Genomic DNA, 18,702 nt, shown 5'->3' with positions numbered 1-18,702 from the left:
CTGGAGAAACTGAAGTTTGAGGTATTGCCACATCCTCCTCATTTGCCAGATTTGGCACCGTGTGACCCTTTGGACCGCTAAAAAAACATCTGGGTGGTCGTCGATTCAAGAGAGATGACCATGTGAAGAAAGAGGTGCAAGAGTAGTTGTGAGGACAAGACCAATCCTTTTATTCTGCTGGAATCCAGGCAGGTGGCGCAAGTGTATTGAGAAGGGTGAAGACGACATTGAAAAATGACATGATCAGTTTTGTTAAGGTTTGTTCCATTTTCTGATAAATCCCATTTTCTAACTTTAGTTTGCCCCCCCCCCCCTCGTATTTATTATTAATATTTTTACTTTTTTGTACAATATACATCTGCAAAGCATGAAGTGCTTTGATTCATGAACAGCTGCTCAAATGTTGTAGGTGAAAGCTGCAGCTACAAAACAATATGTCACTTGAAAACACAGCCTTTGTCAATAGCAGGATTCTCTGTGTGCTCCAAGTGGTGCTGTGAAGCAGAAAGTGGAATGGGGCACAGCACAGATGGCCCCTTTAAACCTGTAGTAAACACAATAAAACACAGACAGAATTTTTTTTTTTTTTTTTTTTGCACTAATCATATTTAAAAAAAAATAAAAAAAATGCCATTAGTGGAAAACAGATTAGGGGTGTGAGGCCCGGCCCAACTCGAATTTTCGGCATCATGGGATGCCAGTTAAGTACTGCAGTCAGTAACATATGATAACATATGGGACAGTACAGAGTTTCTGGTTTTATCTCCTGTACGGTTATAGCAAATATGTGAAGCTAATGGGCCCTGCATGTGAAACTGCATGTTGGCTGAAATAGCTAAAATGACTGAACATTGATGACATTGAAATGGCTATTGAAATTGTAATTTTAAAGCCATTTAAATAAGAAAAAGAAAATCAGAAACATGGAACTTAATTTCTAATTTCTTTAATGAGTAAAACTCCAGCTTTTGCTTACTGTGATGGACAATTCAATTCTAACATTAAGCACCACTAATGTCAGGATCTCAGGTTGAAGGAACAGAAGTAGAATGAAGCTTCTCGGTTGGTGAAGAAGTGTTTAAAAATCAGTTCTTAGCACAACATTACATCCAAGAGCAGAGATCGGGGTCAAAAAAAGCTTCTAAACTGCACCATTAAGAAGCAAAAACCTGAATTTTTTTGGTCAGAACGATACAAGTAAGATGGGCCGTCAGACAGTCCTGGAAAGCTTACAGAAGGCAAGGTATGTTTATTAGGTGAGCAGGATTTGAAAATGGGACAGTCCTATGCCTTTGTATCTAGTTTGTGACAAACTTAAAAGCAGTAAGACTTACGACATTTTAAAGATGTGTGGTGAAGAAATATGAATTAAATTATCTCATGTTCCACCCAAGCTTCAGAGAAATTCATACAAGTTATCAATCTTGTGAGTCACTAACTAAAATTCTGTTTTTAGAAATTTCTTTCTAAATCTAAACGTAATATTTTTTTTCTGTACTTCTACTAAAATCTAAGTGCTTGTAATGTTGGGGTGTGAAGCAGAATTTTTAAACTCATTTGGGCTGTCAGAGCTCACACTGATGGCAGAGTGCTCCGGTGTCACATCCTGGGCACAAATTACTGCAAATGAGACAGCGACCTACTACATTCACACTATAATAATCGTGCACGATATTTGTGTAAAGCATGAGAAGATGTTTGGAAAGCACTGACATCAATACTTGTTCAAATAATGATCATTGAAGACATGGTTTGCTTTGTCTGAAAGGGGTCAAGTTAATGATATGACAATAAAGCATCACTATTAGTTCTATTTGATCTAAATGAATAAACTTGATTCTCTTGATCAGGCATATTAGGAAATAAGCCAACATTTGAAAAGGAAACTTCTGCCATTTTTCAGGAAACAGCAGTTTTTCCGTTTCACTGATACCAATAGAAGTTATCCAACAAAAACTGCAAACAGGCTGTCCCTAGAAATAATACGTTGATACGGCCAATTCAGAGAGCAAGTGGAAATCTCCTGCAGCACCACGTGGTGGCATTCAGAGTAATGCAAAGCTAAGGGGAGAAATTTGAAACATTCAGTTTAATTTGGCATCTTCACATTGTAATATACACTAGGAAAATGTCAATATTGAAGATTAAGGTAAACTTCTCCCAAAATGTGAAATTTATTGGGCTACATACATTAATCAAAGAAATATATATTTTGTCATTGTCTTATACGATATGCAAGGTATAAAAAAAAAAAAAAATCTTTTCTTTTTTAAAGTCTGCATTGCTGGATTCTGTCACTCATTTAATTTACTCACAGACAATCTCACTCATTTAATTTACTCACAGACAATCTGTACTACAGAGGATGAGAGGACTTGTTATGGACTTCAAACACGAGAGCATTTTTTGATAGAAACAGGCCATTCAGCTTAACAAAACTTGTCAATCCTCTGCACCTAATATGTTCATCGAGTTTACTGTCTACCACACTATTGGCAACTTATTCTATGTGTCTATATTTCTCTTCGTGAAGAAACATTATTCTAGCGTTTGTGCAAGTGTTTCCCAAAAAACAGTTTCCATATGTGCTCCCATGTTCTTGTCGAAGAACTCATTTTGTAGTAATAGCCTGGATCCACCTTCATAATTAGAAATGCAGTTATATCTCTTCTTAATCAACTCAATTGAGCTATTGATGTTACAGCGTCACTCTGAAATGAGTGTGTCAGAACCAGCTGTTCCAAGCAAAAATACCTGGAGTAAATGCTAGTCATCATTGCATTGCGTCGCATTACATCACATACATGTGCTGAATGTGAACTGCTCTTGAAAAACAAGTACACTCCATAATTCAGGCGTGACATGCATTGAATAAGATGTCGCACCAAAACTTCAAGCAGTTGCTCTCAGGATCAGCTCATGGATCTCGGAGAAAACTACACAAGCTCACACTGATGACCGAGTGCTCCGGTGTTACATCCTGGGCACAAATTACTGCAAATGAGACAGCGACCTACTACATTCACACTATAGTAATCATGCACGATATTTGTGTAAAGCATATTAAGTTGTTAACATAAGACTTTCATTTTATTAACATGTTAAATGTGCCAGTCTTAGTTTTTTCATCAAATGCTTTTGATTTCCAGAGATTTCTACTGCTTTTAAGGTGCTTGTACTGGTGTTTTTATCCTACTCAATTAACCAGTGCTTAAATAATGAAAACTGGATTGGACCATTCGCCCCAGATATGTTTTTGTCTGCTAACAGCTCATTTGTACTGGGTAGTTCGCAGTGACGTGCGGTGAGGTTCTTGGCTGGTGAGGCACCGAGTCAGGTTTACAAATATATGAACCCAAAAGAGTCGCTTATTCACTATCCAGTTGGCAGTATGCTCATTGACTACTGGTTATGTTTAATATCTCATCAGTGTACTTTACACACACATAGGTAAGGCACATATTTGGCTGTGAAAGAACGTTACATTTATACCTGCGAGCGGAGAGAGCTCATTTGCTCTGCACCTTCCATGTGTTCTAAATTTGCCGTTGCAATTTCACAATTCATACTCACTCAATACAAATGAAAGTATAGAGTGGTGTACAAAAAAAACGGATTTCAATTTTGACCTTAATTGAAATATTTAGTTGTTTTTAAAAGCTTTTAATTCTGATGCTTTTAATCAATTTTAATACAGACTGTTTAACAAAAGGATAACAAGAAAAACAAAAGAGTATTTTATTTAAGGTAAAAATTTAGTTTTTAAATATTGGATTTTTTTTGTTAGCCTGATCCCATTTTTTTTTTATAAAATTGAAAACCGTTTATTGCCTTTACCTTTATTTGTAAATGAAGTCCATGCACCTATCCTTCTCCTTGAAAATCTCAGTGACTTTCTTGTAAAAGTCCTCTTTATTTTCCTTTAGTTTTAAAAGTTTTAATCTTCCATTTTGGCAGTCAGTTGGAACAAAAAACTAAAAATAAACAGGCCACTGCAGTGCACTTGACTTTCTGATATTGCTAACTTATTGGCGCCCACAGCCTCTGCGTAGAAGAACAGTAGCAACGAGCACCTATTGGGCTCACATGCGCCCCCTTCAGTGCGCCACGGTACTGTCTGCCTCACCTCGTGCCTTTTCACTGAGGTTTTATGTCTGATCAGCGAGACTAAATATGTCACACGCATTCATTAAAGATATTAGCCAGACTGAAGAAAGTCAGGGTGTATAATAAACGTATCTGCAAACATTATACTGGCGACATACAGAGAGACAGCAACAGACATGCGCCAATTGCACGCATTAACCCCTTGTTTGAGGGAGAGCGCAGTCCGAGGTGAGGTGAGGCTTGTTGCTACTGCACCTCACGTTTCTCTCTTGTGTTTGAACAGGAAATGTGCCAAAGCTGCGAATTTTGACTATGATCAAAATGATTGGAATCGTACAGAAAACAGATTTATAGCACAGACCAGTGGACATGTTTATTTTATGTTATCATTATTAGTTTTTTTTTTTTTTTTTTTTTTACTTTTCATGATGACAGGTGAGGTGACTCCCCTGACCGCATGTCCCTGGTAGTTTGACTACTAGTGCAGGGGTGTGAGGTGGCATTTGAGGGGATGCGATAAAAAGGATTCACCAAAATTGAGTGAGGTGCGTTGTCTGACTTTATTGTGGTGCAATCGGTGTCTTGCAGTGTGGCATCATTTATTAGTTAGTTTTGCTATTCTATGATATGAGAAGAATTCAGCATTGCGCACGCAATTGTCACCTGTGAGTGGGGCACAGAAATGTGTGGTCTCATGGGTTCTCCTTGCTGTGGTCAGAGTGTTCCTAAAGGGGAATAACTTTTTTAAGAGAATGGAATGATCTGTAGAGAAGATCTAGTATTGATTTATGTGTAAGCCATTATCATGAAATAGAACTGATTTCAATGTTTAATTGACATTTTTTGTCAGGGGTGGACAAGAGGTTTCTGAATGGGATGCAACACCTACTCCTTACTCTCAGGCCAACTTTCCTGCTGGCGGTCCTGGCAGTAGCACCTCAATATTAACTGTGTGGGGTGTCTGTTTTTGAACTGCAATGCAGGTACTATCAGGGAACAAAGCTCATTGACTGGTTAGCACACTGGCACCTGTGACGATGCGGGTTCGCTCCATGTTCCCTTCTGACTTCTGGGAGCTCTTGAACCTGACACCGTCGGTAATGTCACTGATGAGCTAGACAATGAGGTACAACAAAGCAAGGGGATGGCGCAAAAAGTGCAAAGTGCTTTTATTTAAAACTAACAAAACAAAACAGTGTTCAAATAAATAGTGCAGTGCTTTAAATAGAAGTCATTAAATAAATAATCCATAAAACAGGTGAAAAGTAGAGGTTAAAATCCATTAAATAAAAAAATCTTTTAAAAACAACGAGGTTAAAGTAATGGCTGGAAGCTGTCCCTTTAAACAAATCAGCCTGGTGCCTTTCTGCTACTGGTGACTCCCCTTCTCTTGTCTAGGCTATGCACTAGGGGAGCCACCCTACCTGCAGCTGACCTTCTCTCTCCCTTCTCCTGCTGGTCCGTTCGCATCACCGATCCCTGGCTCCGTTTAGGCTTCACCAAACTATGACTTGGGCTCCCCAGCGCGCTCACGCTGGGGTTTTCACATCCCAAGTCCTGACTCCTGCTGCCTTCCTGGCCTTACACAGCAAGCCAATTTTCTTTCCGGTCACTCCTGCTCTTCACAAAATGCTCAGCAGGAGCGACCACAATTGACTGCTCCTTGGGTGCTGGCCAAACACCCAGGCTCACTGCTCGGCTGCCCACGAGCCTACGCTCGATCGTTCTCGCTCTTTTGCACCGGCTTTCCTCTACCTGCTTCCAGCCTCCTTCTCCTGCAACCTCCGTTCACTTTTCCTTTTTTTTCTCTAGCTGCCTTGCGCTTCTATTTATCACGAGGACGTGGATCAAATGTGGCAATTAGCAGCTCCCAGCACCAATTACGGATGCGGACGACTCCTCACTTGCACACTTAAGTGAGGACCATTCGCATCACGCATCACCTGGGAACTGCTCCTGCCACCCATACCATGCCCCCTCACTAAGCCGTGAGTACAGCGACTATTTATTTAAAAAGTGGCCTTTTTGACATGAGCTGTGGACCCGCTACACCATAGCACCCACTGCTTTACAGGGGTCTCCAATCCCTCAAACCCCTCGACTGTTGATCGTGTGACATTTTCTTGCAGCGCCTGATGCTTTGCAGGACACCCCAACCCCCCCCATCAGTCGAGTGTCTAAGCCTTACAGGGGACACACTTACTAGAGTATTGAGATTTATAAAGGTAAACAGTTCAGTTTATGTGTAAAAACATTTGAGTTCAATTTGTTCACCTACAGTACTCTTAGGTGATTCAATTTGTGCTTCAAAAATTAGACATTTGATGACTTCATAATCAAATCTGATATTTGTTTTGTAGAGGATGTGAACATAAATCAAACATTTTCTAGAGGTGCGGGGCACCACTGACCTAGTAAACTGCAGGGTTGTCCATTCAGTCCCCACCACTAATATACTGTGTGATACTCAGTAAGTCACTGTACCGACATGTAGGTATGTGGTGAAAGTTGTACTGAGGATCTGCCCATCCATGCATTGTTAATCCCACATAATCCAGGTCCTCTTAGCATCAAGTGCAAGGCAGGAGCCAGCATTAGTTTATGTGGCAGTGACATTGTAGGGCAGATTTATACACACACCTCCCCAGTGTGTTTTACAATTTAAAACTGCCAGTTAGCCTATCAAACACATTTACGGGATGTAGGAAAGAAACAGAGAAAATGCAGATGGACTTCGGGAGAATGAGCAAACTCCACACAGGAGGTTCTGAGCTAAAATTTGGACAATCACTTGGCCGCTCTAAGGCAACCGGACCAACCACAGCATCACCAGGATGTATTTTGACTTGTGACTTGTAAATCGTCAAAAAACTAAGGTAACTAAATCCACATTTCGCACTGTTTCATCTAAATTGTTCCTAAACGTTCTCATGTTATCCTCTTTTAGTATATGAGGTGAGACACCAAAATAATCAGATTTGTGAAAAAAAAAAAAAAAATTTATTGATGAATTACAGCATTCTAAACACTGTCGCCTTCTATGTACTCCCCCTCCTGGTCTCTACACCGTTCCATACGTATCTTCCATTGATCGAAACAGTGCTGGAAGTCTTCTTGCTTGAGGCTCTTCAACAGGCTTGCCATTTCTGTCTTCCATCTATTGAAGAAAAATGCGTTCCCTTCAGGTCACTTTTGATTGTCGGGGACAAGTAACGATCACAGGGAGCTAAGTCGGGTGAATAGGGAGGATGATCAAGGACAGGAATGTTTTTGTCGGTCAAAAACTGCTTTATGGAAAAAGCTTTGTGCGCGGGAGCGTTGTCTTGGTGAAGCACCCACCTCCCTCTCCACCTGGGCGTTGAATATCTTCCACAGTTTCTTGTCCTTCCTTGAAACATTTGTGCCACTCAAAAATCTGTGTGCAAGACACAGTTATAACCGTACACTGTTTTTATTATTTCATAAATTCTGTGGCCGTTTTGTTCAATTTCGGAGGAAATTTGATGTTGATTCGCTGTTTGATTTTTTTTCACCCAACCTTATAGCGGCAACTCGTGTAGCGATTGTTGTGCAAATGCTGATTGGGCTATTCACAGGATATACCAGCGGTCTGAGAGGGCGTCTAGGAGGGGATATATAATTCTATGATTCACATTCGGCCGACCTCCAGACAGTTTTCCAGGAAAGCCCCAAGCCCAGTCTGGTTATTTTTGTGTCTCACCTCATACAGTATATCTGGATATTTTGTGTGCTGTGTTGAAAGTTACAACATGTGCAGAGAATTGCTTATATTTATAAGTAAACCTTATTTATTAGAAGGGAATGATTTTGGAATGTTCCCATAACATCTTGATGGGATTCAGAGTAGGGCTTTGGCTTGCCCATTCCAGAACCCTCCATTTGTTTTCTTTTCAGCCATTCCTTGGTGGATTTAGTGGTATGTTTAAGGTCATTGTCAAGTTTCAAAGTCCACTTTTGGTGGAGGTTTAATCTTCTAATAGATGGACTCAAATTGTCTTCAATCACCCTCTGGTATAATGAAGAATTCAAAGTGGATTGTATGATGGTGAGCTGCTGAGGCCCCAATGCAACAAAGCGTCCCTATATCTTTAAGTTTTTACAATCGTGCTTTATATTGTGAATTTCCCATTGGGATTAATAAAGTATCTATCTATCTATCTATCTATCTATAGTTGGTATCAGGTTCTTCTGGTCAAATGCTCTTTCATTTTTGCCAAACATGTCCTATGGTACTGTGGCCAAATAACTTTGCCTTGTGTGTATAGAGCACGTTGTTTCAGATGTCCCGGCCTTTGCCTAGGTGTTCATGGGTAAACTTTAGTCTCGCTGTGATGTTCTTTCTGGGCAGCAAAGGTTTCCTCCCATGTCAGTCTTAAGTTGTGCAGCCTCTTCTTAATGGTACACTCGTACCTTAGACGTCAACAGTGCCAAGAGCTACCTGTAGGCCCTTTGGTGAAGTTCTGGGATTCTCAGAGGCTTCTTTCATCATCTTTTGTTCTGCTCTGAGGCTGAACTTGCAGCATGGCCTGGAAAAGTCCTTGTTTTAAACTTTCTGTACTTTTAGATGATCTTCTGGACAGTGGAAGGGTTGATTCCTAGTTGTTCAGAGCTCAAATTAAATCTCTTCCCATACTCGTAATCTTCTGTAACCTTCTTTCTGAAGGCCTCAGAGAGCTCTTTTGATCTCAGCATGGTGATAACACACAGAGAAAAGAACAAAGCAGCCTGAATGTCTGAGGTTTAAATTAGATAGGGTCAGACAAGATGCTCTCTAATGATGCTCTAATTATTTGCACCTGTTGTATGTCCTTTTGATAGACCGGTGTCCCATCCTGGCTAATGCCCTTTGCTTCCAGGAATAGATAGCTACTGTGCAAAACGCCCTGATGATAGCACTGTGTTTTTAAAAAGTGTAGACTGCAGTTGGTGATTATAAAGTAAGAAATGTGAAATGTATCTGGTACTTTGTTTTTTTTTTTGTTTTTTTATATTTCCTCTGTTTTAATCCGTATGTACATAATCAACATAATGTATAAGGTGCCTGTCCTGAGAGAGACTTTCACATTTGATGGACTTGTCACCTCTGAGTAGCTATAAATAGAGGTTTTACTCGCAATTGATTTTTTTGTTTCTTCTAACAACCGTGAACTGAAAGGATTTTCCTGATGCATATATTTTAAAATTCTATTTTGCCTTCTTTATTCTTGTTTTTCAGAGATTCGCTCACCATCCCACATGAGTGGACTGAACCGTTCTGCCTCACTGAGCTGCACGGAGCGTTCAGAATCCATGTCAATCAGTGGCAGCAATAATCAGCTCAACAATGTGGTTTCCCAGCAGTACGTTCCTGACTTTTGTGTGCGGGCGTTAACAGATCTACAATATGTCAAGGTAATATTTGCCCCTTTTACTTTACAGCACATCTTTTATTGTTTAACTGGCGTTTACCAAAATGCAGTGGCCAGATCAGATTTTAGTATGGATATTATGGTTGTTTGCTGCCCTCTAGTGCACACATCAAGGATTGGATTTGTGTTTATTTAGTTGGGAGCTATGCAGTGCAAATGGTTGGACATCCTACAGTATTACACAGGGCTTTTGAAAAAGAAAGCCGATTTCAAAAATGTATTTCAAACAAACTGAATAAGACAGAAACACATTCTTCACATCACTGGATAGAGGAAAGTTCAAAGTTTGGTCCTATGGTTCTTGAGGTTGCATGCACTCAACATGAGCACCATGTGTAGTGTGACAAACATCAAAATGGTAGATCATTTCTTGCCACACATGAGTCAACTGGACCCAAGTTACTGAATTCCTCAATTCAATGTCGCAAATCTTGAAGATTAGCGGGCATAAGTGGAACAAACACTTTCTTTAATGTAATCCCGTAGATAAAATTTGCAGAGGGTAAGTTCTATAGACCTGGGAGGCCATAGACGATGAGCAAGATCTTCTTGTCCACCTCTTCCAATCCATCATCCTGGAATGGTGTCGTTCAGGTAACTCCAGACCTTCCAAGTAGAAATGAGGCAGGGCACCATCTTGCATGAAAATGAAGTCATTCGAATCTTCTTGAAGCTGGGGAAACAACCAGTGTTGTAGCATGTCTAGGTATGAAAATCCAGTCACATTTTGCTCTGCGAATTTACCTTCAATGAGTCTCTTTCTTGTTCAACGACTACGCAAGGATTTTCATACCCCCAAATTCTAACATTGTGGTGATTAACCTTACCAGAGAGATGGAAAGTTGATTCCGAAAAAATTAGTTGTTCAGGAAAATTGACCTCTTCCATTTATTATTTAACTTGCACTGTGTTTTTATCACTCTTTAATTAATATTGTTTTTATCAGTATGATGGTGCTGGAGTAGGTGAATTTCCTCTTAGGATTCACTCACTTTATTAATCCCTATCTATCTATCTATCTATCTATCTATCTATCTATCTATCTATCTATCTATCTATCTATCTATCTATCTATCTATCTATCTATCTATCTATCTATCTATCTATCTATCTATCTATCTATCTATCTATCTACTCAAGAATTGCAGTGCAAAATTCAAACCTTTTTTCAAGGTCATCAGGATGCAATGCCTGCACTAACTGCAACTTGTAAAGTTTCATATACAGATGCTGTCTAAAGACAACACGCCATACCACCGTTTGTGGAATTCAAAGTTCAATGCTTGCCTGTGATTTGGATTTCCTAGGGCTGTGTTCGAACACACCTCGGATACGCTTGACATTTTCACCTGACGTGCGTGGACAACCAGTGCTTTTACATTTTGCATATGCAACCTTCTACAGATTTTTTTTATGTTACTCATAGAGTGCATCCAGAAAGTATTCACAGCACATCACTTTTTCCACATTTGTTATGTTACAGCCTTATTCCACAATGGATTAAATTCATTTTTTTCCTCACAATTCTACACACAACACCCCATAATGACAACGTGAAAAAAGTTTACTTGAGGTTTTTGCAAATTTATTAAAAATAAAAAAAACTGAGAAATCCCATGTACATAAGTATTCACAGCCTTTGCTCAATACTTTGTTGATGCACCTTTGACAGCAATTACAGCCTCAAGTTTTATTGAATATGATGCCACAAGCTTGGCACACCTATCCTTGGCCAGTTTCGCCCATTCCTCTTTGCAGCACCTCTCAAGCTCCATCAGGTTGGATGGGAAGCGTCGGTGCACAGCCATTTTAAGATCTCTCCAGAGATGTTCAATCAGATTCAAGTCTGGGCTCTGGCTGGGCCACTCAAGGACATTCACAGAGTTGTTCTGAAGCCACTCCTTTGATATCTTGGCTGTGTGCTTAGGGTCGTTGTCCTGCTGAAAGATGAACCGTCGCCCCAGTCTGAGGTCAAGAGTGCTCTGGAGCAGGTTTTCATCCAGGGTGTCTCTGTACATTGCTGCAGTCATCTTTCCCTTTATCCTGACTAGTTTCCCAGTCCCTGCCGCTGAAAAACATCCCCACAGCATGATGCTGCCACCACCATGCTTCACTGTAGGGATGATATTGGCCTGGTGATGAGCGGTGCCTAGTTTCCTCCAAACGTGACACCTGGCATTCACACCAAAGAGTTCAATCTTTGTCTCATCAGACCAGAGAATTTTCTTTCTCATGGTCTGAGAGTCCTTTAGGTGCCTTTTGGCAAACTCCAGGTGGGCTGCCGTGTGCCTTTTACTAAGGAGTGGCTTCCGTCTGGCCACTCTACCATACAGGCCTGATTGGTGGATTGCTGCAGAGATGGTTATCCTTCTGGAAGGTTCTTCTCTCTCCACAGAGGACCTCTGGAGCTCTGATAGAGTGACCATTGGGTTCTTGGTCACATCCCTGACTAAGGCCCTTCTCCCCCGATCGCTCGGTTTAGATGGCCGGCCAGCTCTAGGAAGAGTCCTGGTGGTTTCGAACTTCTTCCACTTACGGATGATGGAGGCCACTGTACTTATTGGGACCTTCAAAGCAGCAGAAATGTTTCTGTAACCTTCCCCAGATTTGTGCCTCGAGACAATCCTGTCTCGGAGGTCTACAGACAATTCCTTTGACTTCATGCTTGGTTTGTGCTCTGACATGAACTGTCAACTGTGGGACCTTATATAGACAGATGTGTGCCTTTCCAAATCATGTCCAATCAACTGAATTTACCACAGGTGGACTCCAATTAAGCTGCAGAAACATCTCAAGGATGATCAGGGGAAACAGGATGCACCTGAGGTCAATTTTGAGCTTCATGGCAAAGGCTGTGAAAACTTATGGACATGTGCTTTCTCAGTTTTTTTATTTTTAATAAATTTGCAAAAACCTCAAGGAAACTTTTTTCATGTTGTCATTATGGGGTGTTGTGTGTAGAATTCTGAGGGAAAAAAAAGAATTTAATCCATTTTGGAATAAGGCTGTAACATAACAAAATGTGGAAAAAGTGATGCGCTGTGAATACTTTCCGGATGCACTGTAAATTTGCTTATGACAAGGCAGCTGTTTGTTGAACTGTCGGTGGAATTCATGTTGCACTTGAATAATGGACTCACACTTCGCAAATTGCAGCACACAAAATGATTTCTCTTGTGGTGTTGTTGCCACTTTACTATAAATGAGAAACAGCGCTCGGTGGCTTTCACTGGTACTTTTAGGTGGGCTTTTAAACTTTGAACTTTCCTTTATCCAGTGATGTGCAGAATATGTTTCTGTCTTATACTGTTTGTTTGAAATACATTTTTGAAATCTGCTCTTTCATTTTGAATAGCCCGGTATATACTATACTGTGCAATCAGAAAGTATTCAGACCCCTTCACTTTTTTACATTTTGTTATGTTGCAGCCTTGCGCTAAAACCATTTAAGTTTATTTTTACCTCCTCAAGCAACACTCAATATCCCACAGTGACAAAGCAAAAATAGGATTTCAAAATATTTTACAAATTTATTGAAAGTTGAAATAACACATTGACACAAGTATTCAGACCCTTACTGTGATACTTGATCATCTGTGAGCTTGTTTCTACACCTTGTTTGGAGTCCACCAGTGTTTTATCCCATCTCCATACAGTTGTAATGCAATTGATCAGACTGATTAGGAAAGCAACACACACCTGACTGTACAAGGTCTCACAGTTGACAGTATGTATCAGTGCAAAAATCAAGCCATGAGGCCAAAAGAATTGCCTGCACAGCTCAGAGACAGGACTGAGCCAAAGCACAGATCTGGGGAAGACTGTAAGAATAGTTCTGTCATTGAATGATCCCAAGAGCATATTGACCTCCATAATTCTCAAGTGGAAAAATATTTAGGTCGAGTCATGGTTGTTCCAGTGGTGGTGACCAAGAACAACCTGTTGGGTAATCTGGCTGAGCTCTGGGTGACCTTTATGGAGATGGGACAACCATTACTGCTATACTCCACAGATCTGGACCTTATTGCACAGTGGCTGAAGGGAAGTCTCACCTCATTAAAAGACAAATCACTTGGAGTTTGCAAAAAGGCACCTAAAGGACTCTTGAACTGTAAGAAACAAGATTCTCTGGTCAGTTGAAACCAAGACTGAGCTGTTTGTCCTCAATTCTGAGCATTGCACCTAGGGGGAAACTTTTCACTGCTCATCACCTTTGTAATACCATTCCAACGGTGAAGCAAGGTGGTGGCAGCATCATGTTGTGAGATTATTTTTCAAAAACAGTGCCTGGAAGACTAGTTACGGTCAAGGGAAATTTGAATGGAGTCGAGAATAGAGATATCTTTAATGGAAACGTGCTGCAGTGCACTCCGGATCAAAAGTTCACCTCCTAACAGGACAATAACCCTACTTATGAAGCAAAGACAACATGGCAGTGGATTAGGGACAACTCTGGGAATGTTGGTGAGTGGCCCAGCTAGAGACCGGACTTGAATCCATTCAAACAGGTTTGGGGAGACCTGAAACCAGCTGTCCACCGACAGTCTCCAACCAACATGACAGAGCTGGAGAGGTTCTGCAGAGTAGAATGGCAAAAAATCTGAGATGTATCGACCTGCAGAACCACAAACACCATGTCTCACCACAGGGTCAGACATTACCACATGTCTAGACCAAGAGTTTGGTAATAAACGTTTATCGGTTGTCACAAATCAAAATGATTGACACGCTAACCATGACAAACCCTAACCTTAACAAAACTAGCCCCCAACATTAACCAACCCCTAACCTTAACCATTTATCCTACATGTTACTCATAGGAACCCCTAACCTTAACTTCCATCCTATAACTGCTGGTCTAGAACTGCTGGCTCTATTATTGAAAAATCTCCAAATCCAGATGTGTGAAGTTTGTTGTGTCAGATCCAAGAAGACGTTAGGTTAGAATCTGTGCTGAGGGGGCTTCAACAAAGTCCTGAGTAAAGAGTCTAAATACTTGTGTCAGTAGGATTCTTAAAAATATGCAAAACCTTCTAATATCCTGTTTTTATTTTATCATTGTGGGGTACTAAGTGGTGTTTGATAAGGGAAATAAAAAAATGTAAATGATTTTAGCATAAGGCTGCAACATAACAAAATGTGAAAAAATGTAGGGGTTTGAATAGTCAGTCAGTATCCAACCCACTATATCCTAACACAGGGTCACGGGGAGTCTGCTGGAGCCAGTCCCAGAAGAACAGGGCGCAAGGCAGGAACAAACCCCGGGCAGTGCGCCAACCCACCGTAGGACACACGCACACACTGGGGACAATTTAGGATCACCAATGCACCTAACCTGCATTTATTTGGACTGTGGGAGGAAACCGGAGCACCCAGAGGAAACCCACGCAGAGACGGGGAGAACATGCAAACTCCACGCAGGGAGGACCCGGGAAGCGAACCCAGGTCTCCTTACTGTGAGGCAACAGTGCTACCACTGTGCTGCCCCGGGGTTTAAATACTGAAATGTCAGCTTTTATTGATATAAAGGCCAAAATCAAGATAAACCATGTTAGATCTTTTTTTAGTGTTTAATAAAACCAGTAATATTTTTGTAAAAAAAATAAATAAATAAAAGGATAATTTTTACTAGTACATTTAGAGTTTTTTATATATATGACGGGGAACCCAAAAATTCACAGAATTAGTCAATAGCACGGGTGTAGGTTAAAGTTATCAAGTGTGCCTACAGTCTTGTTAATCTGTGTGCCAAGATGATTGAGATGTGCGTTTCTGGCTTTTATTATGCAGTCACACAGGTGACTTTGGCAGTTTTTTTCCTACAAGTCGTAAAAAGTATTTCAGGTCATTGAACATCAAGACAACGAAGATCACCTTTTTTTTAACATTAATGGACTTATTAATAAAGAGGTTATGAGTGATCAATCTGTTAATCAGCAACATTACAATAAACTTAAGTAATCTGTCAGAAAGTATTAGGAAGAAAATGTCTGGAGCAGCGGCACCCATAAAACTGGATTTTGCACCTTGTCATGCACCTACACATACCACCTTATAAGTCAAAGAGTTTTTGACCAAATACAGTGTGGTTGTTGTTTTACACCCCCCGTATTCGGCAGATCTCACTCGATTTTTTTTTTTTTCCCCCAAAAATTAAAATTGAGTCTGAAGGGAAGACTACTGTGCTACTGTGTTTGAAGTTCAGTAATAAATTGTAGGAGACACAGTAATAAAAGAAAAGGTTACGTTTCCAGGAATGAAAGATGGGTTGGGAGAAGGATTGAAATGGAATTGCTCTAAATTGTATAACTTTTTTTTTTTTTTAAACAATTACAGGTATTTTTGGGTCCCCCCCTATTAGATTAAATACCAAATTCCAAAATTTTAATAAAATTTATTTTTTTTCTTTTACACTTTAAATAGAATTGGTCATTCCTCTAGGGTTTCTCTAAAGGTTTATTGGTTACATAGTGCTGACATAATCATTGATCACAAGGAACAAGTGAAAGATGATATTGTTGAGAGGTACAGATCACCAGAGGCCTTACATTTATCATGAAACACTGAAGACCACCATTAAGAAATGGTGTAAGTATTGCACTACTGGAACATTTTAAGGATCCGGGTGTTCTTCCAAAACTGATGACCAGGTAAAGAGAAAGCTCATCAGGGAGGCAATCAGTAGGCTAATAAAAATCATAGAGGCAGCAACTAGGGGCTTATTGTTAACAACCATTTCATGTGTTCTCTCCAGGTTACGATTCTAAATAACAGTCCCAAGATGAGGTCAGTTGGCCAGGGTGGGCAGGAAAAAAAAACTGCTGTAGGGGGTCCAGGCCAAAAGACCACCAAGCTCCCACTAGGCATAATTTAATGATTTTTTTTAAGGCTTCATCTTAGAGGATTTGACAGAGTGGGTCTCATGGCAGGTTGAGGTACCCACTTTCATTTAAACATTCAAACATCACAGGACTTCAAGCAGGTGTTGGTGGTGCAGAACACCACCACAGAAGAACCAGAAAAGAAAACAAGAGAAAAATAGAGATCAATAAAGATTGCTGGTTCATTGAAGAGTATGATAATTCTATGCCTATCTACTGTAGTTTATTAAGGGTATAACTAAACTGTAGTTATGAGAAGGCCGCATTCACCAACTGTGTTTTGGAGTTTTTTTTTAAATGATCTACAGAGTTAGCATGGTGTACCTCTATTAGTAAAGTATTCCAGATTTTTGATGCATAACAGCTAAAGCCCACCTCGCATCAGGCCTGACTTATAAAATCTACTGAGGAAGTCCTAGACTCTCAGGCCATCTTAACAATATAATCTCAAGCATGTCCAGGGTCTTCTCCTAATGGACCCTGACTTGTGCACTTCATGGGGAGGTAAGTGCAATGAGGGCATTGTGAATACATACCCAATCCACCCCAACTGGCTCCTCGTAAGCATTTCTACTTCAGGCTCCTCACCCCATCACAGACATGTAGTTGGGATAAGAATCAGCATCTCCAAATCTGGGGCCATTATCTGCTTCCAGAAACGTGTGGTTTTCTTCAGGTGAATCCAGCACTTAATCTGTTCTGGAGCTCTAAATGCACTCTGGGACCCCAAAACTTTACAAAATCATTTTGCTTTTAATTTTTAGCATGTTTATTACTCAGACTTTAAACTTTAACATTACGCCTAATGAAGACATCTGTTTTCACTTTGACTTTAAAAGATGTTTTTCTGCTGATCACTGTCAAAAAAAGCCAAGTCACTCCACTGTGATTCAGTGTTGTGTAACAATAAAACTTGAAAACTTCCCAAGGGGCTGTGCGAGAAAGTCTGCCCTGAATAATTTGAAGTTATAGCGTTATGTTGTCTAATCGTGTTTTGTCCTTATGCATTTGCCGTACTTTCCATCTTAAAGTAGGAGCACCTTGTCAGCTTGCATTGTTTTTACTTGGAACTTAGGGCATGTTGCATGCGTTAATGGTTAACGGTAAGTATGTACAGAGTTCAAAGAAAACAAATGATTACAAGGTCTGTCATGTTTATCTTTAGTTATATATTGTCTTTCTAATGAGAAGTCAAGCAAAATGACACCTTTATTGGCTAACTAAAAAGATTACAATATGAGAGCTTTTGAGGCAACTCAGGCCTCTTCTTCAGGCAAAATGTAATCAAGAAGAAGATGAAGAAGGGGCCTGAGTTGCCCCCAAAGCTCACATACTGTATAGTAATCTTTTTAGTTAGCCAATAAAAGGTGTCATTTTGCTTGACTTCTCATTACATCCATAATGGCTAACATGGTACAACGCCCTAGTAAACGTTCATTCACAGCTGTAAATATGGGATGTAGTATCATTTGTATATACTGCCCTTCTTCTTGCTTCATGAACACTGTGTGCCTTTGATAAAGCAAACTATTTAAGTTCAGATCCTGCTAACTGTTTGATTTATTTTATATTCCTTTTTCAAGGACTGATCGCTAACCTTTTCTAAAATAGTTTAACTTGAGACATCAAAAGCACTGTGAAAAAATGTATTTCACTCATCATTTGGTGTAATAACTTTTTTTTTTTTTCATTATTTATTTTAGACCGCACATGCAAATAAATATCATCAGAGTGCAGAACTGGAGTTCTTTATACAATGGGTATAGAAAAGAATCACACACACCCCCCTTCAAAATACACACATTTGGTGGCTGTGCAGCCTGAAATGAAGACACACACTAAAAATATTTCTCCAGCTGTATTTACTCAATGCAACTTATAACAGCCAAGTGAAAGATAAAAGAGCAACAGTTAAAAAAAAAAAAACAAAAAACCCCAAATCACTGAGATGGTTAAAGGATCGCCCCCTGTGTCAGTACATTGTGGACCCACCTTTTGCTTTGATTACAGCCATGAGTCTGTTGGGATCCTTCTGTACCAACTTTGCACGTTTAGACTGTATGTTTGCCCACTCTTCTTTACAGAACTGTTCGAACTCCGTCACACTGGATGGTGACCGTTGGTGGACTGCAATCTTCAATTCATTCCACTGATTTTTTAATAGAGTTGAAGTCTGTGCCCTGCAAAGGCCACGCAAGGACATTCAACCTTTTCTCCTTCAGCTGCCATGTAGTCAACTTTGCTGTGTGCTTTGTGTCATTGTCATGTTGGAAGGTGAAACTTCT

The 18,702-nt window shown here is 40.1% G+C and overlaps 1 protein-coding gene across 2 annotated transcripts in view; it reads left to right on the top strand.

Annotated features, from left to right (window-relative positions):
- The window catches only part of LOC114648552 (metal transporter CNNM4-like), a 125,088-nt gene that overhangs the window by 92,731 nt on the left and 13,655 nt on the right, over positions 1–18,702 (top strand). For both annotated transcript variants that reach the window (XM_051936294.1, XM_028797647.2), the window contains one exon: positions 9,344–9,519. In XM_051936294.1, coding sequence (XP_051792254.1) covers positions 9,344–9,519 — 176 coding nt within the window. The remainder of the gene's footprint in view (positions 1–9,343; positions 9,520–18,702) is intronic.

Source organism: Erpetoichthys calabaricus, chromosome 1 (assembly GCF_900747795.2).
Source record: "Erpetoichthys calabaricus chromosome 1, fErpCal1.3, whole genome shotgun sequence".
NCBI lineage: Eukaryota > Metazoa > Chordata > Cladistia > Polypteriformes > Polypteridae > Erpetoichthys > Erpetoichthys calabaricus.
The sequence above is the reverse complement of the archived record's forward strand: the minus strand, read 5'-3'. Positions and strand labels throughout refer to the sequence as shown.